Source organism: Adelges cooleyi, unplaced genomic scaffold, assembly GCF_023614345.1.
Source record: "Adelges cooleyi isolate 19-005CV unplaced genomic scaffold, UGA_ACOO_1.1 ACOO_flye_CR_arks_rails_tigmint_CR_PRNA_30, whole genome shotgun sequence".
NCBI lineage: Eukaryota > Metazoa > Arthropoda > Insecta > Hemiptera > Adelgidae > Adelges > Adelges cooleyi.
In genome coordinates, this window is record NW_026095971.1 from 15,088,277 (window position 1) to 15,109,864 (window position 21,588).

At 32.1% G+C, this 21,588-nt stretch overlaps 3 protein-coding genes across 5 annotated transcripts; 2 read left to right on the forward strand and 1 right to left on the reverse strand.

The window, feature by feature from the left end:
- Nucleotides 1-2: 2 nt before the first annotated feature.
- LOC126839268 (rootletin) lies at nt 3-18,763 on the reverse strand. 3 transcript variants are annotated; one of them, XM_050574470.1, is made up of 24 exons: nt 18,561-18,763; nt 8,777-8,808; nt 7,957-8,193; nt 7,278-7,559; nt 7,054-7,211; nt 6,582-6,957; nt 6,376-6,522; nt 5,779-6,312; nt 5,354-5,651; nt 4,986-5,284; nt 4,655-4,849; nt 4,375-4,551; nt 4,129-4,311; nt 3,876-4,068; nt 3,432-3,791; nt 2,929-3,359; nt 2,475-2,868; nt 2,116-2,408; nt 1,767-2,054; nt 1,476-1,688; nt 1,044-1,325; nt 763-980; nt 567-690; nt 3-312 (listed from the first exon to the last, which is right to left on the reverse strand). In XM_050574470.1, the coding sequence occupies exons 3-24, from the start codon at nt 8,173-8,175 to the stop codon at nt 103-105; spliced, it is 5,874 nt and encodes a 1,957-aa protein (XP_050430427.1). In that variant the 5' UTR covers nt 8,176-8,193; nt 8,777-8,808; nt 18,561-18,763; the 3' UTR covers nt 3-102. The 3 variants fall into 3 exon arrangements, with proteins under 3 accessions (XP_050430427.1, XP_050430426.1, XP_050430428.1); XM_050574469.1 differs by having other exon boundaries at nt 7,957-8,808; XM_050574471.1 differs by lacking the exon at nt 7,957-8,193 and having other exon boundaries at nt 18,561-18,760.
- LOC126839269 (uncharacterized) lies at nt 13,110-16,274 on the forward strand. Its single transcript, XM_050574472.1, has one exon. It carries the CDS (start codon nt 13,152-13,154, stop codon nt 14,727-14,729), a length of 1,578 nt encoding a protein of 525 aa, XP_050430429.1. The 5' UTR covers nt 13,110-13,151; the 3' UTR covers nt 14,730-16,274.
- Nucleotides 18,764-18,966: 203 nt separating the features above from the next.
- On the forward strand, nt 18,967-20,915 carry LOC126839272 (ras-related C3 botulinum toxin substrate 1). The gene is made up of 4 exons (XM_050574473.1): nt 18,967-19,283; nt 19,359-19,473; nt 19,688-19,966; nt 20,084-20,915. The coding sequence occupies exons 1-4, from the start codon at nt 19,168-19,170 to the stop codon at nt 20,159-20,161; spliced, it is 588 nt and encodes a 195-aa protein (XP_050430430.1). The 5' UTR covers nt 18,967-19,167; the 3' UTR covers nt 20,162-20,915.
- The last annotated feature ends 673 nt before the right edge of the window (nt 20,916-21,588 follow it).

The following is a 21,588-nucleotide window of genomic DNA, read 5'->3' on the forward strand; positions in this document are numbered from 1 at the left end:
CATTAACAAGTAAAATATTTTCTCGTGCTCTGTAATTATAATATAAATAGAAACTACACACAAAATTGACTCGCTACATTTTGTCATTAGTAGTAATATATTTTATTTAGGCAGTGGAATTGTATGGTGCAGTGTACGTGCTTCGTGTTTCAATAAGGTAGCGTCGGGCGAAGGATCTTGAGCTATTTTAGTTAACGATTTGTCAAGAGCTTGTCGCAATGCCATAGCCTCACGACTAGCTTTGGCTGTTTTGTTAATGTACGCTTGACGCCTTTTAGTTTCTTCAGCCAACTGATCCCTCAACATTGCTACCTAAAATGTTCATGTATCATCATCATCATGTAGCTTAACAGGCCATGAGGAAGATGGCGGCTCCTTTTTACCAGACGATTTCTCGCCGAGCAAATGGAGCGCCCGTGACCGAGTGTCAAACCAGCAACAGTGAGCAGTTGAGCACTAACACACTGCCGCCTTACCCACTCAGCCATTCTTCATCCTCTGTTCATGAATCACTAATATAAAATTTGTGAAAAACTCGTAAACTTTGTTAATCAAATTATCATTACTTGATTCTCCAATCTGTGTATTTGTTGTCTGTGCGATTGCTCACGCGCTTCTAACATTCGCTCAGCTTGCAACTGTCCAGCACGATAACGCTCCAAATCTGTATGTTTTACAGGTATATTGGAACTAGAACGATACAATAAAATGATTTAGATAAACGATTATAGTTTAATAAAATATAATTTATAGATAGCATACCAGTAGTCCATAGCAGACATTTTTAAATTTTTCAATTCTTGTTCTTTTTCATACAACCTTCTTTCCAGTTCATCACATTTGTTTTTTAAATCTCGGTGTTCGTCATAAAAACGACCGCTATGACTGTATTTTCCATCATAATCCACCCTTTCAAAACTTTTGCTCCTAGAGAGCGCCTTTTTTTCCAGACTTCGTTTTTCTGACTCGAGCAAACGAACCTGAAAAAAATATTAATAAACATTTTTTTGTCGCTTAAAATGATAATTTTTCATTAATCATACTTTATCATTTAATGATTGAAGCTTGAATTTAAGATCAGAACTCTCGTCATATAGATCTTTGTTTGATTGTCTTGGCAATGATTTGTTTCCTAACGCTCTGAGTTGAGCTTCTAAATGAGATTTTTGTACTTCCTTGTTTTCTAAGTCCAGTTGCAGTCTTAAGATAGAATCGTTGACCGATTGCTGATCACGACGACAATCGGCTAAATTGTGCTGAGCTATTTCCAGGCGTTCTAAAGCGATTTTTTTTTCATTTTCACATGCTTGTAATGCTCTTTGTAGCTAAACAATAAAATTAGAAGCATTTGTAAATTAAATTAATTGATACCTAATAGTTACTGTTATATAATAACTGTATAATTCGTTACAACTACATTGTTTGCAAATAAACCTAATCCATAACCGATTTCACACGATAGATGTTTAACTCACCTGTTTGTACTTATCGCTGTGGGATGCAGAGCTAATAGAAGCATCGTGCAATGACCTCTGGAGTGCTTGGATTTGAGCTTTTAAATCACATTCATTAGCAGTAGCTTGTGCTAATGAAGCATTCAGACGCTCAATCGCAGCACTTAACGAAACGCATCTTTCCTCGAGTGTAGCAGTAGCTTTTGAATGGCTTTCGCACTTTTCTTCGAGTTTCTAGCGATAAATTATTAATAATTTATTTATGTACACTACAAATAATAATTATTATTGTTACATTAGAATTATTATTACTTGTATGATGCCATCTTTTTCCTGCAACATCATTTGTAGCCGTTGTAAATCCCCGTCTATTCCTATTCTTATTATTTCTAATTTTGTAGCTTTTGATTCAGTAAGAGTTAGTTCGTCTTGCAAATGTCTTTTTTCTGCTTCTAACTGGCTCAAATGAACTTTAAGCTTCTCCAAACGCTCTTTCAATTGAATTTTTTCGTTTTTGTCAGCATGCATAATGGTTTCTTGGCTGTTTAACAATTCTTTGTTTTTCTTTAACTCATCTACCTTATCTTTTATTTCTGCTGCCTAAACAAATTATAAATATTAATTAGTTTAGCATTTTTTTAAATAATAACTCAATTAATACTTGGGAAGAAACTATAGCCTGTTTTTGTCCAAGTTTTGATTCCAATTCAACTTTTTCGTCTTGAAGTCTCCTTAATAATTGGATTGTTGAGTTAAGCTTGCTGTCAGTTTTTTTACGTAAATCTTCAATTTCTTCAAGTTGTCTACTCATATTTGCTATTTGAGACTTATAATTATCTTTTTCTCGATCTACTTGTGCCACCTGTTGCATTAAATTGCGTACACCTTTTTTAATTACTTCGGGATCAACCATTTTACCGTCTGAACGGATAGATTCAGAAGGTCCATCCAACACTGAAAAATAAATACACCATAATATAGATATTATTATTATTATAAATATTATGCACACAAATTCACCTCTACTGGGACTCCATTTTCTTATTCTTACAGATCCATCTGCTTGCATACCCACCACACGTTTAAGCGTAGACCATATAGTGCCCAATCGATTTTCTACCTCATGTTTATTTCGCTCTAAATCAGCATACTGAGTATCAGATGATCGTAATCGACCTTCTGCTGCACTTAATTTACATTTTAGGTCTTGGATCTGAGCATTCTGATCCGACAAACAAACTTCCAGATTATGTTTTTGGTCTTCTAGTTTCCTTTCATGGTTAATTTCATCTTCAAGCCGGTCAATTAATTCCTGTTCACGACTCTTCCAGCGTAATTCATCTTCATCTACACGATGACGTAAACGCATAACTTCTTGTTCGTATCCATCCAAAATTCCTTCTAGTTCGTTTACCTAAAACATAAAATAGTTATAGAAACAAAATCCATATTTTAATATTATTTTTCTCAATACTTTTTTCCTTAATTGCTGCACAAGCTCACAAGCCCTTTCTCGTTCTTCTGATTCTGCATCTAGTTTCGTTTGGAGTTGTTTTTGTTCATTTCTACGAGATTCACCAGTTATAGCTGCTCGCTGTAGGTCCTCCTGGAGTGCTTTACAAGTTTTTTCCGTTTCTTCGAGTCTTCGGCAAGCTTCTTTACATTCAGCACTTAAACGTATGCGTTCACTTTCTATCTGACTACATTTGTCATCTAATAAAGTTATCTTTTGAATTGCTTCCTCTAAACTTCTTCCTTGTTCACGTTTATCCATTTCAGACTTTTTAATATGTTCTCGGAGCTCTCTGTTGGATAATTGGTATTTCTCTTTTTCAATGCTAGTCTCATTTAAATTTCTTCTTGTTTCCATTAATTCTTTTCGAATATGTTCAGCTATAGAATCAGCTAATAATAAAACAAAAAATAATCATAAATTAGCTCAAAACAAAACTATTAAAATATATAACAAACACTTACATTCTTTTAGTTTTCTGTTAGTGTCATTCAAATGGGAATGTAAATTATCTAATTTATCTTCTGCTATGGCCAGTTGAGATTTAACTTCCATACATTCTTGCATGTGTTTGTCTCGATCTGCTTGGATTTCATCCAATTGACCAATTAGCTGGCATTTATCGCTATCAGATTGTATACGTAGCTCATTAAGTTCATTCCTTATTTTCGCCAACTGTTCACGTAATGAGTTTACCATCCCTTTTTCATTTTCTAGTTTGCCACGAGTTTCTCTCAACAAACGTTCATAGCTTTCTTTTTCACCTTCTAACTCTTTCTTGACACATTCTAGTTTACTAACAATTGCTTTTTGGTCACGGTGAACTAAACAACACAAAACACATATTAACAATCAGGAAGTATTATTTATTTAAGAAATTATTATAAATTAAAATGTAATGTAGATACCAAGTAGCAGAGTTTGTTGTTTTTCATTTTCAGCCCTTAATAGTGCTTCATCGTGTTGCTGTGTTATTGTATCAATATTCTTCTGCAGTACATCTAATTTTTGTTTCAATTTTTCTATCTCACTATCTTTGTTTTTTCCTAGCCGATTTAATTCATCTTGCATTTTTCTTTCGTAGTTTACTTTAAGAGCTTCCTGCAATATTCAGAGATTATTAAATTTAATATCATATGCTGTATTATTATGGTAAATTACTTTCTCGTTAGACAATTTTTGAATATTGTCTTCAGCCTGTTTCTTCATCCCATCAACAGTCTGCTGGAACTCTGTTTCCAGAGTCCTAGACTGAAGTAGAAGTTCAGCTTTAGTATTGTTTGCTGCATGCTCACAATTTTCAATATCCTTACACAAACGATATATTTCACCCCTCATTGATTCCTAAAATCATAATATTATAAAGACATTTATATTTATTTTAGTTTTAACCATTTAATTCTATACTTGTTTTATTAATAGTTCTTGCTTCTCTCGTTCTACTTGCTTGCACCGATTTTCTGATATTTCTAAGTTATTTTGAACATCAAATAACATGGCTTCGAGATTCTCTTTTTCTCCATTAAGCGTAAAGAGCTTTCTTTCTAAACTATCCAGTTGTTTTAAGCATCCATCAAGTGCAATCTTAATAACAATTAAATACAAATATATTACACGGCATGTTATGTAAGTGTTTATGTTATTTTTAAGAAATATGAGTTTAGAAAAAGTGTATGAACAGAGTTACCTGTTTATCTTCGTTTTCTTTGATAACATTCTGAAATTGGTTATTTATTCTAGTATTATTATCCATTGTATGGTCAAGTTTTTGATTCAACCTTATCAGCTCTTCATTAAGTGATTTTCTCTTATGTTTCTCATTTAGCAATTGGTCTTCTAAGTGTGATCTATCCTTTAATATGTCTTCCAATTCATTTTCCAACTAATAACAGTTGCATAAGAATCAATATTGATAAGCTTTTTCTTATTTATTTGTAAATGTTTTTATATTATGATTTTTAACAATGTATTTCAAAAGTAAACTAGTAGAACAATTTATTTATAAATTATATAACTACTTTTTCTTTTTCTAACAACAATGTTTTCCATTTTTCTGTAGAAATTGATCGTTCTGTTTCTAAGTCCTGTTTGTCTTGCTCCATTTGCAACAATTCTTTCCTTAGCGCTACTAAATCCCCAGACAAGTCATCTACTTGATCCTGAAGCTTTTTCTTATCTTCTAATAATTTTTCCTGTTCTTTTTGTAATGTTTTTTTTTCTGTTGTCCCATCTAGTAGAAGTGATTCGGCCTTTGCTAATGATTCTTGACAATCGGTTCGATCCAAAGCAGTTTTTTCCAGTTCAGATTCAAGATCTCCTAAAAAACATGTTATATTATTTTATTTTTTAATCATCTTCTTAAATGTTATAATTTTAAAATAAAAACCTTTAATTTTTTCCATTTTTGCTTGTAACAGTTCAAATTCGAGACACCGCTGTTCCAAAAGGTCTTTGTCCAGATACACTTGATTTAATTCTTCTTTTACACTAATTAACTCTTCTTTTAAGCAACTACACCTATCTTGATTTTCATTTTCTGACAAAATTCTTATGTCAATTTCTTTTAATAGTCTATCAATTTCTCCCTGTTGGAACATTTTTTCATCTTCTAATGTATCATTTAATTTTTGAAGTTTAGTGTTGGTTTTTTGTACTTTATCATAATCTGAATTCATATTTTCAACCTTTAAAATATAGAATAAGATAAATTATTAAACACAATTTTGATACTTTAATAGAAATTATTTATAATTTTAAAATTATAGTTTAGACTTGTGGTTAAGCTTAATTAATAGTTAATAAGTACATTACCACAGTGCTAACATGCATTCGGTTTTGTTGTAATGCTTGAGCTTCGTTTCGAAGTCTTTCAATTGTTTCAGCTAATGCATCACGTTCGTGACCTAATCTAGTATTGACTGAACGACACTCATCTAGTTCTTTACTGAGATCTTCAATTTTGACTTGTAAGTCTTTTTCTAACACTTCTAGTTGTTCACAATGTTTTTTTGTTTCTGACATTTTGTCCACGCATGATGACAGTTGTACTTGCAACTCATGAATATTTGTCTGATACCTATAAATAATAGTTTGGACAGCCGATAGAGTGCTATCGACAAAACTGCTGGTTGCTGAAATTGGTTTAATCTTTGGTTCGGCTTTAATAATTCCAGAACTAAGATGAAGATGTGGCGGAGGTGGAGGTCTAATATAATCACCAAGGATATCTTTATCTTGTTGCAAGACTCTGACTATTTCTTGCATTCCGTTCATTAACACCTCAATATCAACGCGTAAATGATTAGCGTCGACTTCATTCTTGTTGGCGTCATTATATTTTTCTTCCTATATAAATAATTGCAACACCATAAAAAACTATAATATAATCATAATAACCGCAACACTTACGATTTCTGAAAAGTTTGTCTTGAGGTCTTCGAGTTGCATTTCTTTTTGACGCAATTGCGAGCTTATAGTGTCGTAGTCGTTTTGCAACCTTTCTAATTTGTTTTGTAATGTCGTATTTTCCTTTACAACTTTCTCATATTGTTTTTCCTAAAACGAAAATTAATTTTTTATAAAACCCTTGCAGGTTGGAAAATATTAATCATTACTTCGGCGAATGTTGACCGTTTAACGGCATTCACAAGTCCATTACAAGTGTTAACCATATCGTTTGATGCTAGAGATAATTCACCTCGAATTTTGTTAAGATCCTGTTGAGTTGATGATTTCATATCGGTAAACATGCGTTTGACCTGAGCGACATCCTGCCAGAGGTTAGCCATTCGCCCGTGTTCTAGGGAACAATAATCATTAAACATTTTTTCTTCTTCTTTCCATTCGTCTTCTTTAGCATTCATTTCATCCCTCATTTTTTCCCAGTCGCTCGTCAGTTTCTGCAAATCCGCCGTTAGAGTTTCGTTATTTGCTTGAGCGTCGTCTAATTGCTCCCTCAACGTAGAGTTCAATTCCATGATTTTCTCAGACCTGCAAATACCCGACAATACATAAATGATTATACGAACATAAATTATTTATTATTTTAATGATCTATTTTTTTAGTTCCCCGACAAGTGCATTTACTTTGATCTTTCTTGCTCTAGAGCGCGTAGAGCAGAGTCCAAATCCATCGACTGGTAGTCCCTTACCGAATCGCGATAGCTCCTGACATTGTCGATGGCCGGTACGCTGTTGCGCATTTCTCTCTCCAGCTCGGCACACCTTTCTCTGTACTGCATTACCTGCACAATGCACGAAACCGCGTCAATAAAGCATAACCGAGACGCGCTATCGTATACTGTACTTACCTTTGACTGGAGTCTGCTAACGAGCACGGCTTGTCTTTGCTGAGCCAATTTGTACGTATCTAAACGTCTATCGTACCGGGCCGACTCTTCCCGCAGGCGCTCGTGCAAAGCCTGGTTCTCCCTCGCCAAGTCCATCGGTTCGGACTTGGGTGCTGCGCGACTCGACGACGGCAACCTCAAGCTCGCCCGACCTACGTCCAATCGCACTATACCGCCGTCGGTGCCCATCGCCTTTGGGACGCCTCTGGATTTTGACGGCGTCGAGCTTTCCTTTTTGGAGAACTGATTAAGAACGGCCAACAAACGTTATTAGCAGATAAAAAAGTACAGACAAAGATATACACACGTGTGTATTGTAAAAATGTACTGTATATTATGCATTCGGCGATAAGTGTGTACTAATAAGCGTCTATCACCGCGGTGCAGTTTTTGCAAAAGAAATCGCGCTTAGCCCCCGCCAGAAAGTTTATAGTCTAGATAGCGAAAACTTTCTAAACCGATTAATCACGAAAACAATTCTACATACCGAAAAAGTTAAAATCAACAGAGGTAACAGTAAAAAACTTATAGTAATTACTCGGCGGTTTAAATTTTCGTTTGACCGTTTTAACTTTAAAGCGTGCCCCACCAGATGGAAATAAAAAAATAACTAATAGTTTAACAAACTGGGCACACTTACCCTAGGCATTTTGGCAACGGCCCTGCGGAACTTTTCGATCGGCCTCAGAGACACCACTTCGACGACGAGCGTCTTTTGAGACTGCTGTTCGATTACAGGGGATTCAGGTGCCAGTGCCATCTCCACGGCGGCGTCTTCGGGTAGGCAAAGGGGTAACCGTGATCTCGCCGACAGATACGGAGACAAATCGCTCTCGTCACGTGACCCTTGCGATTCCATGACACACGACAGTAAACCCTATAGGCGGAGTTACGGATCGCATGACTTATGCATATTTCGACGGGACATTAAATCATAACGTTTTCCCGTGTCATTGATTGTTTTCTTTTGGTTCGGGCGGGCGGGCGATTAAGGCAAAATATTATGACGATATAATAAACAAGGGCGATTAAACGAACAGATAAAATCCTTTGATGTAACGGTATTTATATAATGGATGTTTGTGCGCGCACGAGCGTTTGAAATATATTAAGGGTGGCACTGAAGACTACAAACGTGATTTCATAACTGGCAAAGTCATACTGGCACTAGCTTTTCTTTTGCTCGTTAAAAAAATAAGGGTGAAACGATTTTAGCTTTTCAACGGGTATCGTATTATTAATCACAAAAGTTTTGAAAGTTGACAGCAGGAAGCGATTACGAAATAAAGCATTAGAAATTGCATTACGCGTGCAACAATAAGTATAAATAATAACAATAAAAATAACGCCCATGTGAAAACAACCAATATTAGACGGTAGTGCAGCTTTAGTATAACTAGTAGACATTTTTTATTAATTTTAGTTTTTTGTTGTAATAATGGCATTGTTTGTTAAATTACCTTAAGTCACCTTCATTCATTTTTGAAATAGTCTAAAACAAACAAAAAAAACATTACTTAATTAACATTTAATTACCTATACGAATCGAGAGAAAATATAACTTACAAATATAAACAAAAACAATTGTGTATTATTTTATTTCATTGCAAAGAATCAACGTGTAATCTGGCTTAAATGTGTAACGTCTACCTAAATCCCAGTTGGATTTATTGTTAAAATAACTAGATTTCTAGCTTTTATTTATTCTTTTGGAATACGCCTTTTACAATAATGCATTTTTTGTCATTTATATCGATCATGAGAATTGTTTTTTATCAGTGACCCGTTCTCAGTTGACAACCAGTTTTAAAAGTTATACTTGAAAATATTGTAAACCAACCACTGGTTGTAACTTTAAGTACGCTTGAATCAGAAATAGGTATCAAACAAAACTACGAAGACAATAATTTAAAAGGTCTCCTACATTTAAAAAATAGAAAATGTCGACAATACAAACTGTACATAATGTAATAGTGTATTGTTTTATCGTACAAAGTTGCGTATTTTGAATTTTTTTATAAAAGCTAGAACTACAAAAGTATTTAAAATTTCGTTCTAAAACTAGGCCCTTCCTCCCATCCTAATTTTTAAACTTAAATAACTTTAAGAATAATTATCCAAAACTGGTTATTACGCAGTTAAATGTTCAGTAAATTAGTCTTAATTTAAAAAGTTAATAAAATATGTACGATACTATTTAAGTTTCAAAAGTCAATATAAAAATGAACTAATTTGGGAGGGCATTAAAAACATAAAAGTTTGTGAAAAATTTAAATCACATTATATAAAAATACTACAGAAAAATAATTCAATATCTGATTAAACCCTATAAGATATTAAGTGGATAACTTTGAAAAAATCATCTGTTTATTTCTTAATGCAATGCAGTCATATTTTACAAGTTCCAAGCTTGTATATTACCTAGTCTCAGCATTCCGGGATCTATTTTTTTTTTTAGAAGTATTCAGATTCTACTCAATATATTTTTTAGCTTTGATATAAAGCTAAAAAATATTTGTTCACGAGTTCGCCTATCATCCACTAGTTTTGTGGTCTCTATCTATATATCTATACATACATATAAATAAATGTATGTCTGTCTGTGTGTCCTTTATGCATTAGTACACCATTCATCCGATCGCCATGAAACTTTGGGAAGTTGTTGAGTACACTCCCGCGAAGGTTACTGGCATAGTACTTTTTGAAAATTCCATCTATAAGGGTGGCCTCAAACACGAATTTTGTATTTTAAATACGAAATATTTTTCGTTGCTAACCCAAAATAAACACTTGGTTTGTAACCATGGTAACCACGGTACTCGAGCGAATGATAGGTGATGATTAAAGGAACAGGCCGATTCTATGTATCACGATTCTGGGGACGCTTTTTACGATTGGAACTGAATCTGGGTCTGGGACCCTTGAGTAATAGGGGGACATAATCAATATAATGTAATGTACATATGTAGATCCAAAAAAAGCCGAGACGGTGTATGCTGAAGCTTTACAATATACAGCCTGGAGTACTGACTTTTTTATTTTATTTGTAATTATTTTACTCAGCCCTGGCAAACTAAATCCCGGGCAACGTCGGGTCGGGACAGCTTGTTTCTTTCATAATTCTCTATGCTTTGATTTTTTTTTTTTTTAACTATAATCAATTCTACATTTTACTTTGTCTTTCTAATTTACTCTCTTCTCTAAAATTACTTCATTTTTATTTAAATTGTATAAGTATATATTGCGTAAATATATTATTTACAATTTCATTTGTTCGACGACGTTGTAAAATATGGGCGCCCTCCAAATTATTTATTGCCCAAATTGAAGCTTATAGTAAGATAAAATTGTTTCACGTAGAACTAATTAGGTATAATAATATAAGTGTTTATAAGTTAAAAGTTGTAAATGTTTACAGCGCGTTGCATTGGATGCAATGGATAATTATTTCTATTGTTAGTATAGTCTAGATTCTAGACTTAAGAAGTATAAAACCTATTTATTTTATATTCTTCTTCTTCTTCCAGCTTTAAAGGCTATTAAGGCCCATCGCTGCAAAACAAATCTCCTTCCATCTGTCTCTGTTCAGAGCTGCTTCAATAATATTGTCTATTCCAAGTTGATTTAGTTCTTTTTTATTTTTGTCCATCCACCTCTGTTTCGGTCTTCCAATCGGCCTTCTTCCCTGAGGAATCCAGCTTAATACATCATTTGATATTGACTTAGCCCTTAGAACATGTCCAAGCCAACTAAGTCTCTTGTGGCGTATTTCCGCTATTATGTCTGGTTTTCCGAATAATTCCTGAAGTTCTCTGTTAGACCTAATTTCGTATGTTTGGTCTTCGTTTCTTTTTGGTCCGTAAATCCTCCTAAGGAATTTCCTCTCCATGATAGCTAGTCTATTCTCATCTCCTTGGGTCGTGGGCCATGTCTCACATGCATACATTATCACTGGTCTAGCTAGTACTATGTAAAGTCGTTCTTTTAATTTTTTTGACAGTAGCTTCGACCCCAATAACCCCGAGAGGGCGTAAAATCATTTGTTTCCCGATGTAATGCGTTTTTTTATTTCTTCGTGGTTGTCGTTTGTGCTACTTAAGTTAGTGCCTAAATATTTAAAATCATCTACCTCCTCAAACATATATCCTCCGACCTGTAGTCCAGCTGCATTTCTCATCTGACCTTTGTTCCTACCGATTCGCATGTATTTTGTTTTAGTCTCGTTAATGTTGAGTCCCCGTTTTTTTGCACTTCGTATCAGCACACATTCCACTTGACTAATCTAACTAGAAAAATTATTATTTGGTTGTGATACTAGAACGCCATTCGACGCCCTCATACTAAATAATAATGATGTTTTTGGTGTTTATAGCGACAACTAACCCTCCTAAATTAATCAAAACGGAAATCGTCAACACGATATGCGAATCGTCGACACAGTAAGCGGTTCGTGACTACCATACTATAAAAAATAAATCGGCAAAGGGACAGTGTAAAGAGCGTTAAGGGCATTGCATGCGGTCTATTTTTAAGGAGTTTTGTACAGGCAAAATTCAAGAAAAGAGGTTTTAATAAATTTCGACTATGTCAATTTATTTACCGGTTAATTGGTATAAGCTTCAAGGTATTATTTTTAATTTAAATAATTTTTTCTATGAGTAAAAGCCATTTTGGTTTATTAGGCTAAAAATCCAGACAAAATTTCGACTATATAGGACTGTCCAATTTCAATTATGTAAGGTTATTCGAATTATTTAGCTACTTTACTATGCTATGTAGGAAGCCAGAGAGGCCACGACTCATTATGATAATTTATTATTTTTAATTTGTTCATCGATGTTGTAAATAAGGATACATCCACTAATTATTTAATTAATATAAACAAACCTCCATAAAACTTTAACAAAGTTTTTTATATACTATACATTCTATATAGGTATATAGGGGTGGGACTTTTAAATACATTTTTTCATTCAGTTTTGACTTTCATTAGTTAGTTTTAAACGTATAAAATAACAAAATTAACAAACAAACGCAAGGTAAAAACTAAAAAATCAACACTTATCAAAAAAAAATTATGATTTAAATTATGTAAATTAATTTAAGTTTTGTATAACTAAATGTTATGACTGTGGTTTACTATTATTATAACCATTGCAATATCTATAATAAATACACTATAAAAAACAGTATGAATAAAATTAAACTGATAAATATATTAAGGCCTGTACAGAGTTCAAACTACAATTGTTGTTACAACTCGGACAATCAAATAACTATATAATATTTTCTACACATGGTTGTCTTAAAAAAACAATACTTATAGTGTACACGATGGGAACGTCGTGATTAACATCACGTCTAAACAAAATAATCAAACACGGTAGTAACGAATGCAACATAAGCCAAACCTTATTTATTCGACCTTTATTATTAAGACAATAATACTATTATATATAAATAATTAATAATTGTATGAAATTGTTGTTGAAGTGTCTTAAGCGTATGACAACTGGAAACAGTCCGACAATGATTATCACAAAAGAATAATAATGTAATGTAGTGCAATTCATTGTAATAGCGTTTTTTCTTCATTCATAATGCTGGCGATGATTGGGCTTATTAAGTTAAGAACGGAATATGTTAGGTTTTTTTTTTAGATCGACAGTGGCCTATTATTATATTATATTACAGTCTCTGTATATATTGTTGCAAATCAAAGGTTACGAGTGTAAGCGATCCATTAAAACCGATAATAACAATTCATTACAACAGTTGGTCAGAACTTTGACCAACCATTCCATACACTGAACGTTAGACTCAGTCCTCGTTTGCATGTCCGTCGCGATGCCCGACAACGTCCGTCAAGCGCCTATTACTGACGACCGCCACCGGAGCAGTGTCGACTCGGGTAGCGGTTCTTCGTCGCCGGCCATTTCGCCGTCGCACAGCTTCAAAAGATCCAAGTCCACGTTTTACCTGTTGGACCGGCGAACGTCGCCACCGCCCGGCCGACTTTTGCCGCAGCCCCAAAATGTGACGGTCGACACCGTCGCATGGTGTCCCGCGTTTTTCTGGCGGCTGCTGAAGTCAATCTTTTTTCTGCCGCCCATCAACTTGTTACTGCTGCGAATACCGCTCATTTGGACGGCTCTGTGGATTCGACTGACTTGGGCGTGCGTGCGCATACCTTTGGTGTTCTCGAAGTTCGCTATCCGGGCGTGCTTTATGAGGAAGTACAGCAAGGGCGACCGGACGGTGCTGATAAACGGCGGAAGCACCATTCAAGCATTGTACCTGGCCAGAAATTTTTACGCGGCTGGCATCAGGGTGATCGTGTGCGAGGTTGAAGGCTGTGCGGAGTTAGCGTCGTTTTCAGTAGCCGTCGATAGCTACTACACCGTGCCCAGACCTAACGAAGATAACTGTATACAGTACGTGGACGCGTTGAGAGTGATCGTCGAGAAGGAACGCGTCGGGTTATACGTACCCACTGGTACAACTGTGCTAGCATATTACGACGCAGTAGCCAAGTCACATTTGGAACTATTGGGTTGCAAATGTTGCACACCCAGTCTGGAAGGTGTATCGTTCCTGAACGATTTGTCCGAGGTGTTTGACAAGTGCCAGGCCGAGGGCTTATCGGTGCCCAAGCACTTGAAAGTTTACTCCAAAGAAGATATAGTCAAACTGTACGACAACGTGTCATTCCGGGCCGATAAACATTTCATCGTCAATGTTGGATTTTACGGGTGTAAAATCAAGCACTGTCTTCAATTGCCAGAGTCCCGAAAGAATCTAACGCTTCCTGGCCCTGTTTCCGAAGACTGCCCCTGGCTATTGGTGCAGAACTGCCCGGGTTCGTATTACGCGACGTGCACCACCGTACATAATGGCAAAATGATTGGAAACGTCACGTGCAGTGCGAGAACTGGTAAACCCACGAGAAACGAACTGGTCGACGACTGGGTAACGCACTTTTTGTCAACCTTGTCATTTGCGTTTGACGGCTACCTGTCGTTTAAGGTCTGCATATCACCTTCGAGGAACGTGTTCCCCATGGGCTGTCAGATAGGCGTGCCCCTATCCTATGTAAATTTCACTAGTCATTTTGAGAAAATACTATACCCTCCCCGCAACGCGCACCATACGCATCATCACCAAGCCGTACCTCCTGAAATGGAATTAGTCGAAAGATATTGTCTACCAAAACTCATATATGACGCGGTTACAAGAATGTCTCTAAAAAACACGCTGACCGTGGTTTTAGAAAACCGTGAAATGGTATTAACTTATTGGGACCCTATGCCCGCCTTCGTATACTATAACTTCCAACTGCTCTCGGTCTCTATCGACAACGTTCTGAAAAAGGTAAAACCCTACAGCCACAAAAATAAATACACCACGTTTTAATAAAGGAAAACGACATGAATACAACTTAATTCATTCCACATGCTATGCCGTAAGCGTTAATATGCAGTACAGCTAGTATTCAATTAATTCCTACATTTTAAGACATTTATTATTACTGTTCTTTTTTATATACGCCGCCATGGTCGTTGACGAGTTTTATTGACAACGAATGAACACGAGACTTTTTTGTAAGTGCTTCTTTTACGTTTTAGTCGTTTACGAGAAATAAAAGCCATGTTACGCGGCCTATGAGATATAAGAAACTGTGTTATAGGGTAAATTGTAAATGTATATAGATATACACGAATAAAGATTCGGTGCAAGGAGGTAACTGTCACGGAATACATCTAGCAAATCGTAAACGGTCGTTATGATGATATGGGTCATAGAAAACGAAACAGTCACTCGAACATGTAACAAATAATGCAGCCGACTACAGTCTATAAGAAAATGAGTTTCCAAAATTTCAACCGCCGAATTAGGTATCATTATGCCGACATCACGTACAACTAAAATTATGCAAATTATTTTATATTTTTATCATTTTACGCATATATTTGGTATAGTTTGCAAAACGATAAATGAAGCTATATTATAATGTTTAAAAATAATTTGACAATATATTATTATATTGTACAGTAAACCCTCTAAGTAATAATACTCATAATGTATTATTACTCAATTGGTTTAATCAAAATTTAAACTATAATATTAATACTACTATCTAGGTAACTATTTTGAAGTGTACACATAAAGTATTTAATATTTACTAAGAACGGATTACTCATCAATTATTTTAGTTTATTCGGCGGTATTGTACCCAGACGATGACCTACATGAAAATGTTCCTAATAATCGTTTAAATAATATTATGTTATCGTAGGTGTAAATTAAGTAATAAATAAATATGAATTTCCACAATTCTTTAAAATATATATGAATCATTTAAATAATGGAATGTAGTTCAATTTTTATTTTAAGAAAGACCTAAAATATGAATACAATTTTTTAGATCTTGATAGGAAAAAAATCGATGTACAATAAAAAGTAAGTGAATTATAGCAGAACAAAGATAAAGTGAACTTCAAAGTAACAGAGAACAAAATAGACTTGAAAATGGTTGGATCCAGAAAGTTAAAAACGTACTTAATTTGTATAAAGAAATGTGTAGAGGAGATAAAGAATAATGAAGGAAAATATAAGTCTACCTCACTATTAAAATACATAAAAAGAAAAAATAATTAAAATCGTAAATATTTAACCCAATACTTTAGTTGAGTTTACCCCACATAAATATTTTGTGACACCTCTAACTTGGTATTTATTTTACCCATTCACCATTATACATATTTTTTTTTAAACATCATGAAAGTAAGGTTACATGTCTTAGATGTTAATTGAAATTGATAAAAAATGTATAGACCAAACAAATAAAATAAAAATAGTTATCAATTTTATTATAGCACAATTATTAAAACCAGAGAATGACGCAGTCTTCTTTAATTATATATACCTATAACTTATTTTTAGTTTATATATATAAATGTAAAAACACTATCTTCTTATTAAAAAATAAAACTAAAAATAAATTTTAATTACATATTATTAATAGTACCTACATATTTTATACATAATGATAGTTACACATTAAAGTTAACAATTTTTGCCTTCTTTTGTATGTTAGTAATAATAATATAACAGTAAATTTATTGAAATTATATAGAAATTAAATCAATTTTATTAAAAAATATATTATGTATTGATATGCAATTACTCAGTTTTTTTCTTTATTCTCTTTAGTAATGGTGCCCATAAATATTTTATTAAGGGGCCTCTACACTAGCATTTATTAAGGCGCATTGTATAGGCAATTTTTCACTAAAATGTTTAAACAAAAATATTGCCATAAGAAAGAAGAATCTATTTTGATAATTAATTTTTTTTCAACTCTTATAATAACCCATATAGGATCTACTTTTATAAAAAAACATATGTTCCTATACATTTTCAAGGCATTGACTGTGTCACAATTTTAAAATTATTTTTAGTAAATTAATTATTTCAATGTAAACAACAGCAATTTTTAACTTTTTTAAACTGAAATAATTAAAGAAAACAAAAAAAAACCCACTACAAGAAACTGATTTTTTTAAATAAAAATCGTTTTTCTACATAACTTAGTATAGTAAAGTAATCAAAGAACTCTTCAATCAAATCACTTTACAGAATTGAAAACGGATCATCTTAAGAATGCCTAATTTTGTCAGGCTTTTAGGTCTAAAATAGTGTTTACTCATTTAAAAAAATAACTGTGTTATTAATACAAACTGTTTAATAACACAGTTATTTTGTGTTAAATGTTTATTTCAGTTACTATTTAAATTGAAATAGGCATGCATACTGGGTTTAGTGAACACACCCATCTATTGCGTGCACTTTTCCTAGGACCAAATACTGACTGATCAAATATAGATATAATTTATAAAAGCTAATCAAACTATTTTCATCCACCACACAATAACTACTAAAACTTAAATTACATTGCAAAAAAAAATTGTGTCTGCATACTAATAGATCCCCAGTGTGCATTCTATTTAGTATTTTATGGAACTTTTATAGGGTACAAAAAAATATTTTACCCTCAGCGTATAGACTGTAATTTTTTTTGCCACTGCACATCACACAAAATTCTCTGCGAATTATTCAAGTTATTGATAGAAATCGGGTTTTAGTGATTTAGATTTTTTAATTATTTTGGTTAATTAGAAAATTATGGATTTTTTCCATTCTGTTTTAAAAGCATCTCTAATAAAATGTTGACTATAATGTTGTCATTATAGGACTATTGGTCATAGACGTCACGTTAAAATGTATACTCAGTTAATATTTTACAGAGTATAAATATAAATCTTAGATATACAACTTCATTTAGATTTCAACTTTGTAACTTTTTCACTCCTAAATGTCTTAGTTTTGTTTACAATAAAAAATTATTATTTTTGAAAAAGGTATAATTTAAGTGGTGAAGCGTTATAGGAAATAATGAAACAATGTATAGGCACTTCTATTTATTATAAACAACATTTTTTTTTAAATTTACAGTTTTATATATTTTTATTTGTCAACCCAATAAGTCTTACTTCTGCTACTATACCTATCAATTAAAAATTATTTCCTTACATAATCTGCTCTTTCTTACTTAAAAAAAAAAAAAAGTAGATTATAAATTAAATAAGCTCACACATTAAAATTTAGATACTCAAAGTACTTACTATATTATGTTCTTTAGATGCAAAAAAAAATAAATTGTATATTTTCCAATAAAGAAATTTGAAAAATTGTTTTGCTAACCAAAAATATTAACTAGAATAATAGACAAATATTTATTTATTTTTTTTTTTTTATATAAACTAAAATGATTAAGAATAGGTTTTGTAATTTAAGTATTTTGTATAAATATTTTTGATATAAAACACATAATTTCAAACAAACTGTTTATTATTTTCTTATTACTGACGCTTATTATTGCTAAAACATCAGTATCTAAAATGCAGTAATGTTCTTCGTATTTAATTTCCAAGAACTCGTAATTTTAAAAGAACTATCAGTATGTATATTAAAAAAATATATATTATGAAATAATGTGAACATTTACAAACATATTATAACATGAAATCGTAATAATTACTAATAATTGTAATAATTAAACATCCATGAAAATTGTATTACCATGAGAACGATTTGAATTACTATGTTTAAAGTTTTTAATTCTGTATTACTATGGTAAACTTAAATAATCAATGAATTTAATGTGCAGTGTGCACTACTTACTTTGATAAATAATATGTATTCCAAATAAATGACCAATAATGATACAATATTAAACAATTATTTCAAAAAAAAGGTTATAGTTATTGGTAAATTATTATAATATTAGCTTTTAGTAAATTGAATATACATGTTGTATTATTTTATAATTATTTAGAAGTTCGAAGTATTACGAGAATTCATTTTTCGAAAAACGTTTCAATAGTTATAAGTTATTAGTTTGCATTTTGCTCAATAGTCTATACCTATATGCTGCAATCCGATGATTACATGTTTGTTATCAGTTGACAGCGTAACGTTTAATGTCGAGCGGTGCATTTAATTGTAAACGCTGGAGAGTTTTTTTAAGATAACGCCAAACAAATGTTTGATAAATAAATAAAATAATTGATAAGTACAATATTTTATAGTCGAGTTTTTATTTACTTTTTATTTTCCAACAATCATCGTACTAATTAAAATTAATTAAAATGTCTGACCGTTTTATCTTGGGTTTCTGTAATTACCAATAAAACTGTATAAAGAAGATTAGAAGATTTTTGTATACTGTTTTCTAAAGAATAATCTAGCACATTGGCCTTTTTTTAAACATAGTATACTTTGTTTTAAAATGTCGGCGGGCAGACCAATAAAATGTGTAGTTGTCGGAGATGGCACTGTTGGAAAAACTTGCATGCTAATATCGTATACTACAGACAGCTTTCCTGGAGAATATGTGCCTACAGTGTAAGTTATTCATGACAGTTGTATAACATTAATTCAGATGGTGCCATTTTTATAATATGCTAAATTATATAATAGATTCGATAATTACTCTGCGCCAATGGTAGTAGACAGCATTCCTGTGAGTCTTGGACTTTGGGATACAGCCGGACAGGAGGATTATGACAGACTTAGACCTCTTTCGTATCCACAGGTAACATATAATATTTTATATTTCTGTATTATAACTTATAATTAACAATTTATACAAAATTATATTATTATGCTGTTTCTCTTGGTCCCTTATGGTAAGCAGCTTATTTGAATAAAGTTCTACCTTTTAAGTTAAGAATTATTTTATTTTTTTCTATTCTTAAATATTTTATCTAATAATTTTATAATACCTACTGTAACTTGTTTTGTTTCAGACCGATGTTTTTCTTGTATGCTTTAGTGTTGCTAGTCCATCTTCATTTGAAAATGTAGTTTCTAAATGGTATCCTGAAATCAAACATCATTGTCCAGACGCGCCTATGATTTTAGTCGGTACAAAAATAGATTTAAGAGAAGACAAAGAGACATTAAATATTTTATCTGAGCAAGGACTGTCTCCAATAAAACGCGAACAGGGTCAAAAACTGGCAAATAAAATCAGAGCTGTCAAATATTTAGAATGTTCTGCATTGACACAACGAGGATTAAAATTGGTTAGTTAAATATTAATTATTGTCTTGGCTTATCATCAATATTAACGAATTCCATGTAATGTAGTTTTTTCACAGAATTAGTTTGGCAAAATAAATATTGTGTTATAATTGTTTTAGGTTTTTGATGAAGCAGTAAGAGCTGTACTGCGACCTGTTCCACTTAAACACCAACAAAGAAAATGCATTATTGCTTAGTAAATTAGACTGATTGCAGCAGCGGTAATTCTACTTTTGTACAAAATTAAAAAGGGTTGTTTCAGACACTATGTTCTTCAATTTTATTTTTTTATTTATGCATTCAATCATATTAATGAGTCGTGTTTTACATGTTACCTATCTCCAAACATAAAACAAAATCAATGCCATTTAGCCTAATATTGTTTACCAAAGATATGTAAAAATATATTGCCATTAAATGGCTTTTTTTTTTAATTTAAATGCCACGCATGACTAAAATTAATAGTACAAAAATTAATAAGTCTTCCGCTTTTAAAGTTACAGTGCCTGTTCTTTTTTCAATTATATATTTATTTATTTTAATTATATTCATTGCACTATTAACATTAGACGTATTATAGTAGTTTTACTCATATTGGACTTAAATTATTTTGTTCTGTTTTTTTGCTCATTACTAATTTTACACAAGAACAAAAGTCATGAATCTCTATATTTTTTATGTTTATTATTTATATATATATTATTTTTTTTTTACATCTAGTCATGCAAATGTTTAGTTAATAAATTAAAAAGGCAGCTTAGTTTAGGTTGTAAACAATTTGGCTAGCCGACGACATGTATCATACTTGGATTTAAAATAAATGTCTCAAAAATTATTCATATTTGTAACTATTAAAATTATTATATATTGAATTTTTTTAAATTTAATAAATGTGTTTTTTATTACATAAAGCGCCCTTATTTTTGTATGTAATTATTATGCACATTATATTATTTTTTTTTTAGAAAATTTTATTAAAAAAAAATATATATAATATTTGTACTTTTCTTTGCATGTTCATAATAACTACCGTTAAATGTTTCATTTGCCCTACGGAATATTATACTATAATTAGTTTTAAAAAAATTTAGTATATTTTGTTTTATGCCCCGAATAATAATAATAATATGTTTCGCTTACCCCATAAAACTTATACATTTAAGAATTTTTTGAAAATATTGTTTCACCTAATAAAACCCCTATTGAATCAAAATATGTACAACTATTCATGAATAAACAAAACATACTACTTTTTATCCTAAGATTTATAACGAGAGAAGTAAAATGGTAAACTGAAAAGTAAAAATGGTAGTAGGTGTAAAATGTTATATTTACAATAAAATAGTTAATTTTTTTTTTTTTTTTTATTCCTAATCTGTCAATTTATAAAAACTTTAGTTTTGGTAGTCTATAAACGTAATTTATTTATTTCAATTGATTATTGACAATATTGCGAGTGATGCGACTTTAAAAGATATCTGCACTTTGACAAAATCGATTTCTTTTGTTTAATAGTATCTAGTAAGGAAAACCAAAATAATTTATTTATAAGGCATGATTACAAGGATATTCAAATACATGAAGGTATCAGTGTAATTAATAAACAGTAAACACTGGTATTTTT

Coding starts and splice junctions, on each gene's coding strand:
- LOC126839272 (XM_050574473.1), top strand. CDS start 19,168: ATGTCGGCGGGCAGACCAATAAAATGTGTAGTTGTCGGAGATGGCACT. Junction 19,284..19,358: donor GGAGAATATGTGCCTACAGT/GTAAGTTATTCA, acceptor ATTATATAATAG/ATTCGATAATTACTCTGCGC. Junction 19,967..20,083: donor CACAACGAGGATTAAAATTG/GTTAGTTAAATA, acceptor TAATTGTTTTAG/GTTTTTGATGAAGCAGTAAG.
- LOC126839268 (XM_050574470.1), bottom strand. CDS start 8,175: ATGGAATCGCAAGGGTCACGTGACGAGAGCGATTTGTCTCCGTATCTG. Junction 2,869..2,928: donor TGCAGCAATTAAGGAAAAAA/GTATTGAGAAAA, acceptor TTTATGTTTTAG/GTAAACGAACTAGAAGGAAT. Junction 691..762: donor ATGTCTGCTATGGACTACTG/GTATGCTATCTA, acceptor GTATCGTTCTAG/TTCCAATATACCTGTAAAAC.
- LOC126839269 (XM_050574472.1), top strand. CDS start 13,152: ATGTCCGTCGCGATGCCCGACAACGTCCGTCAAGCGCCTATTACTGAC.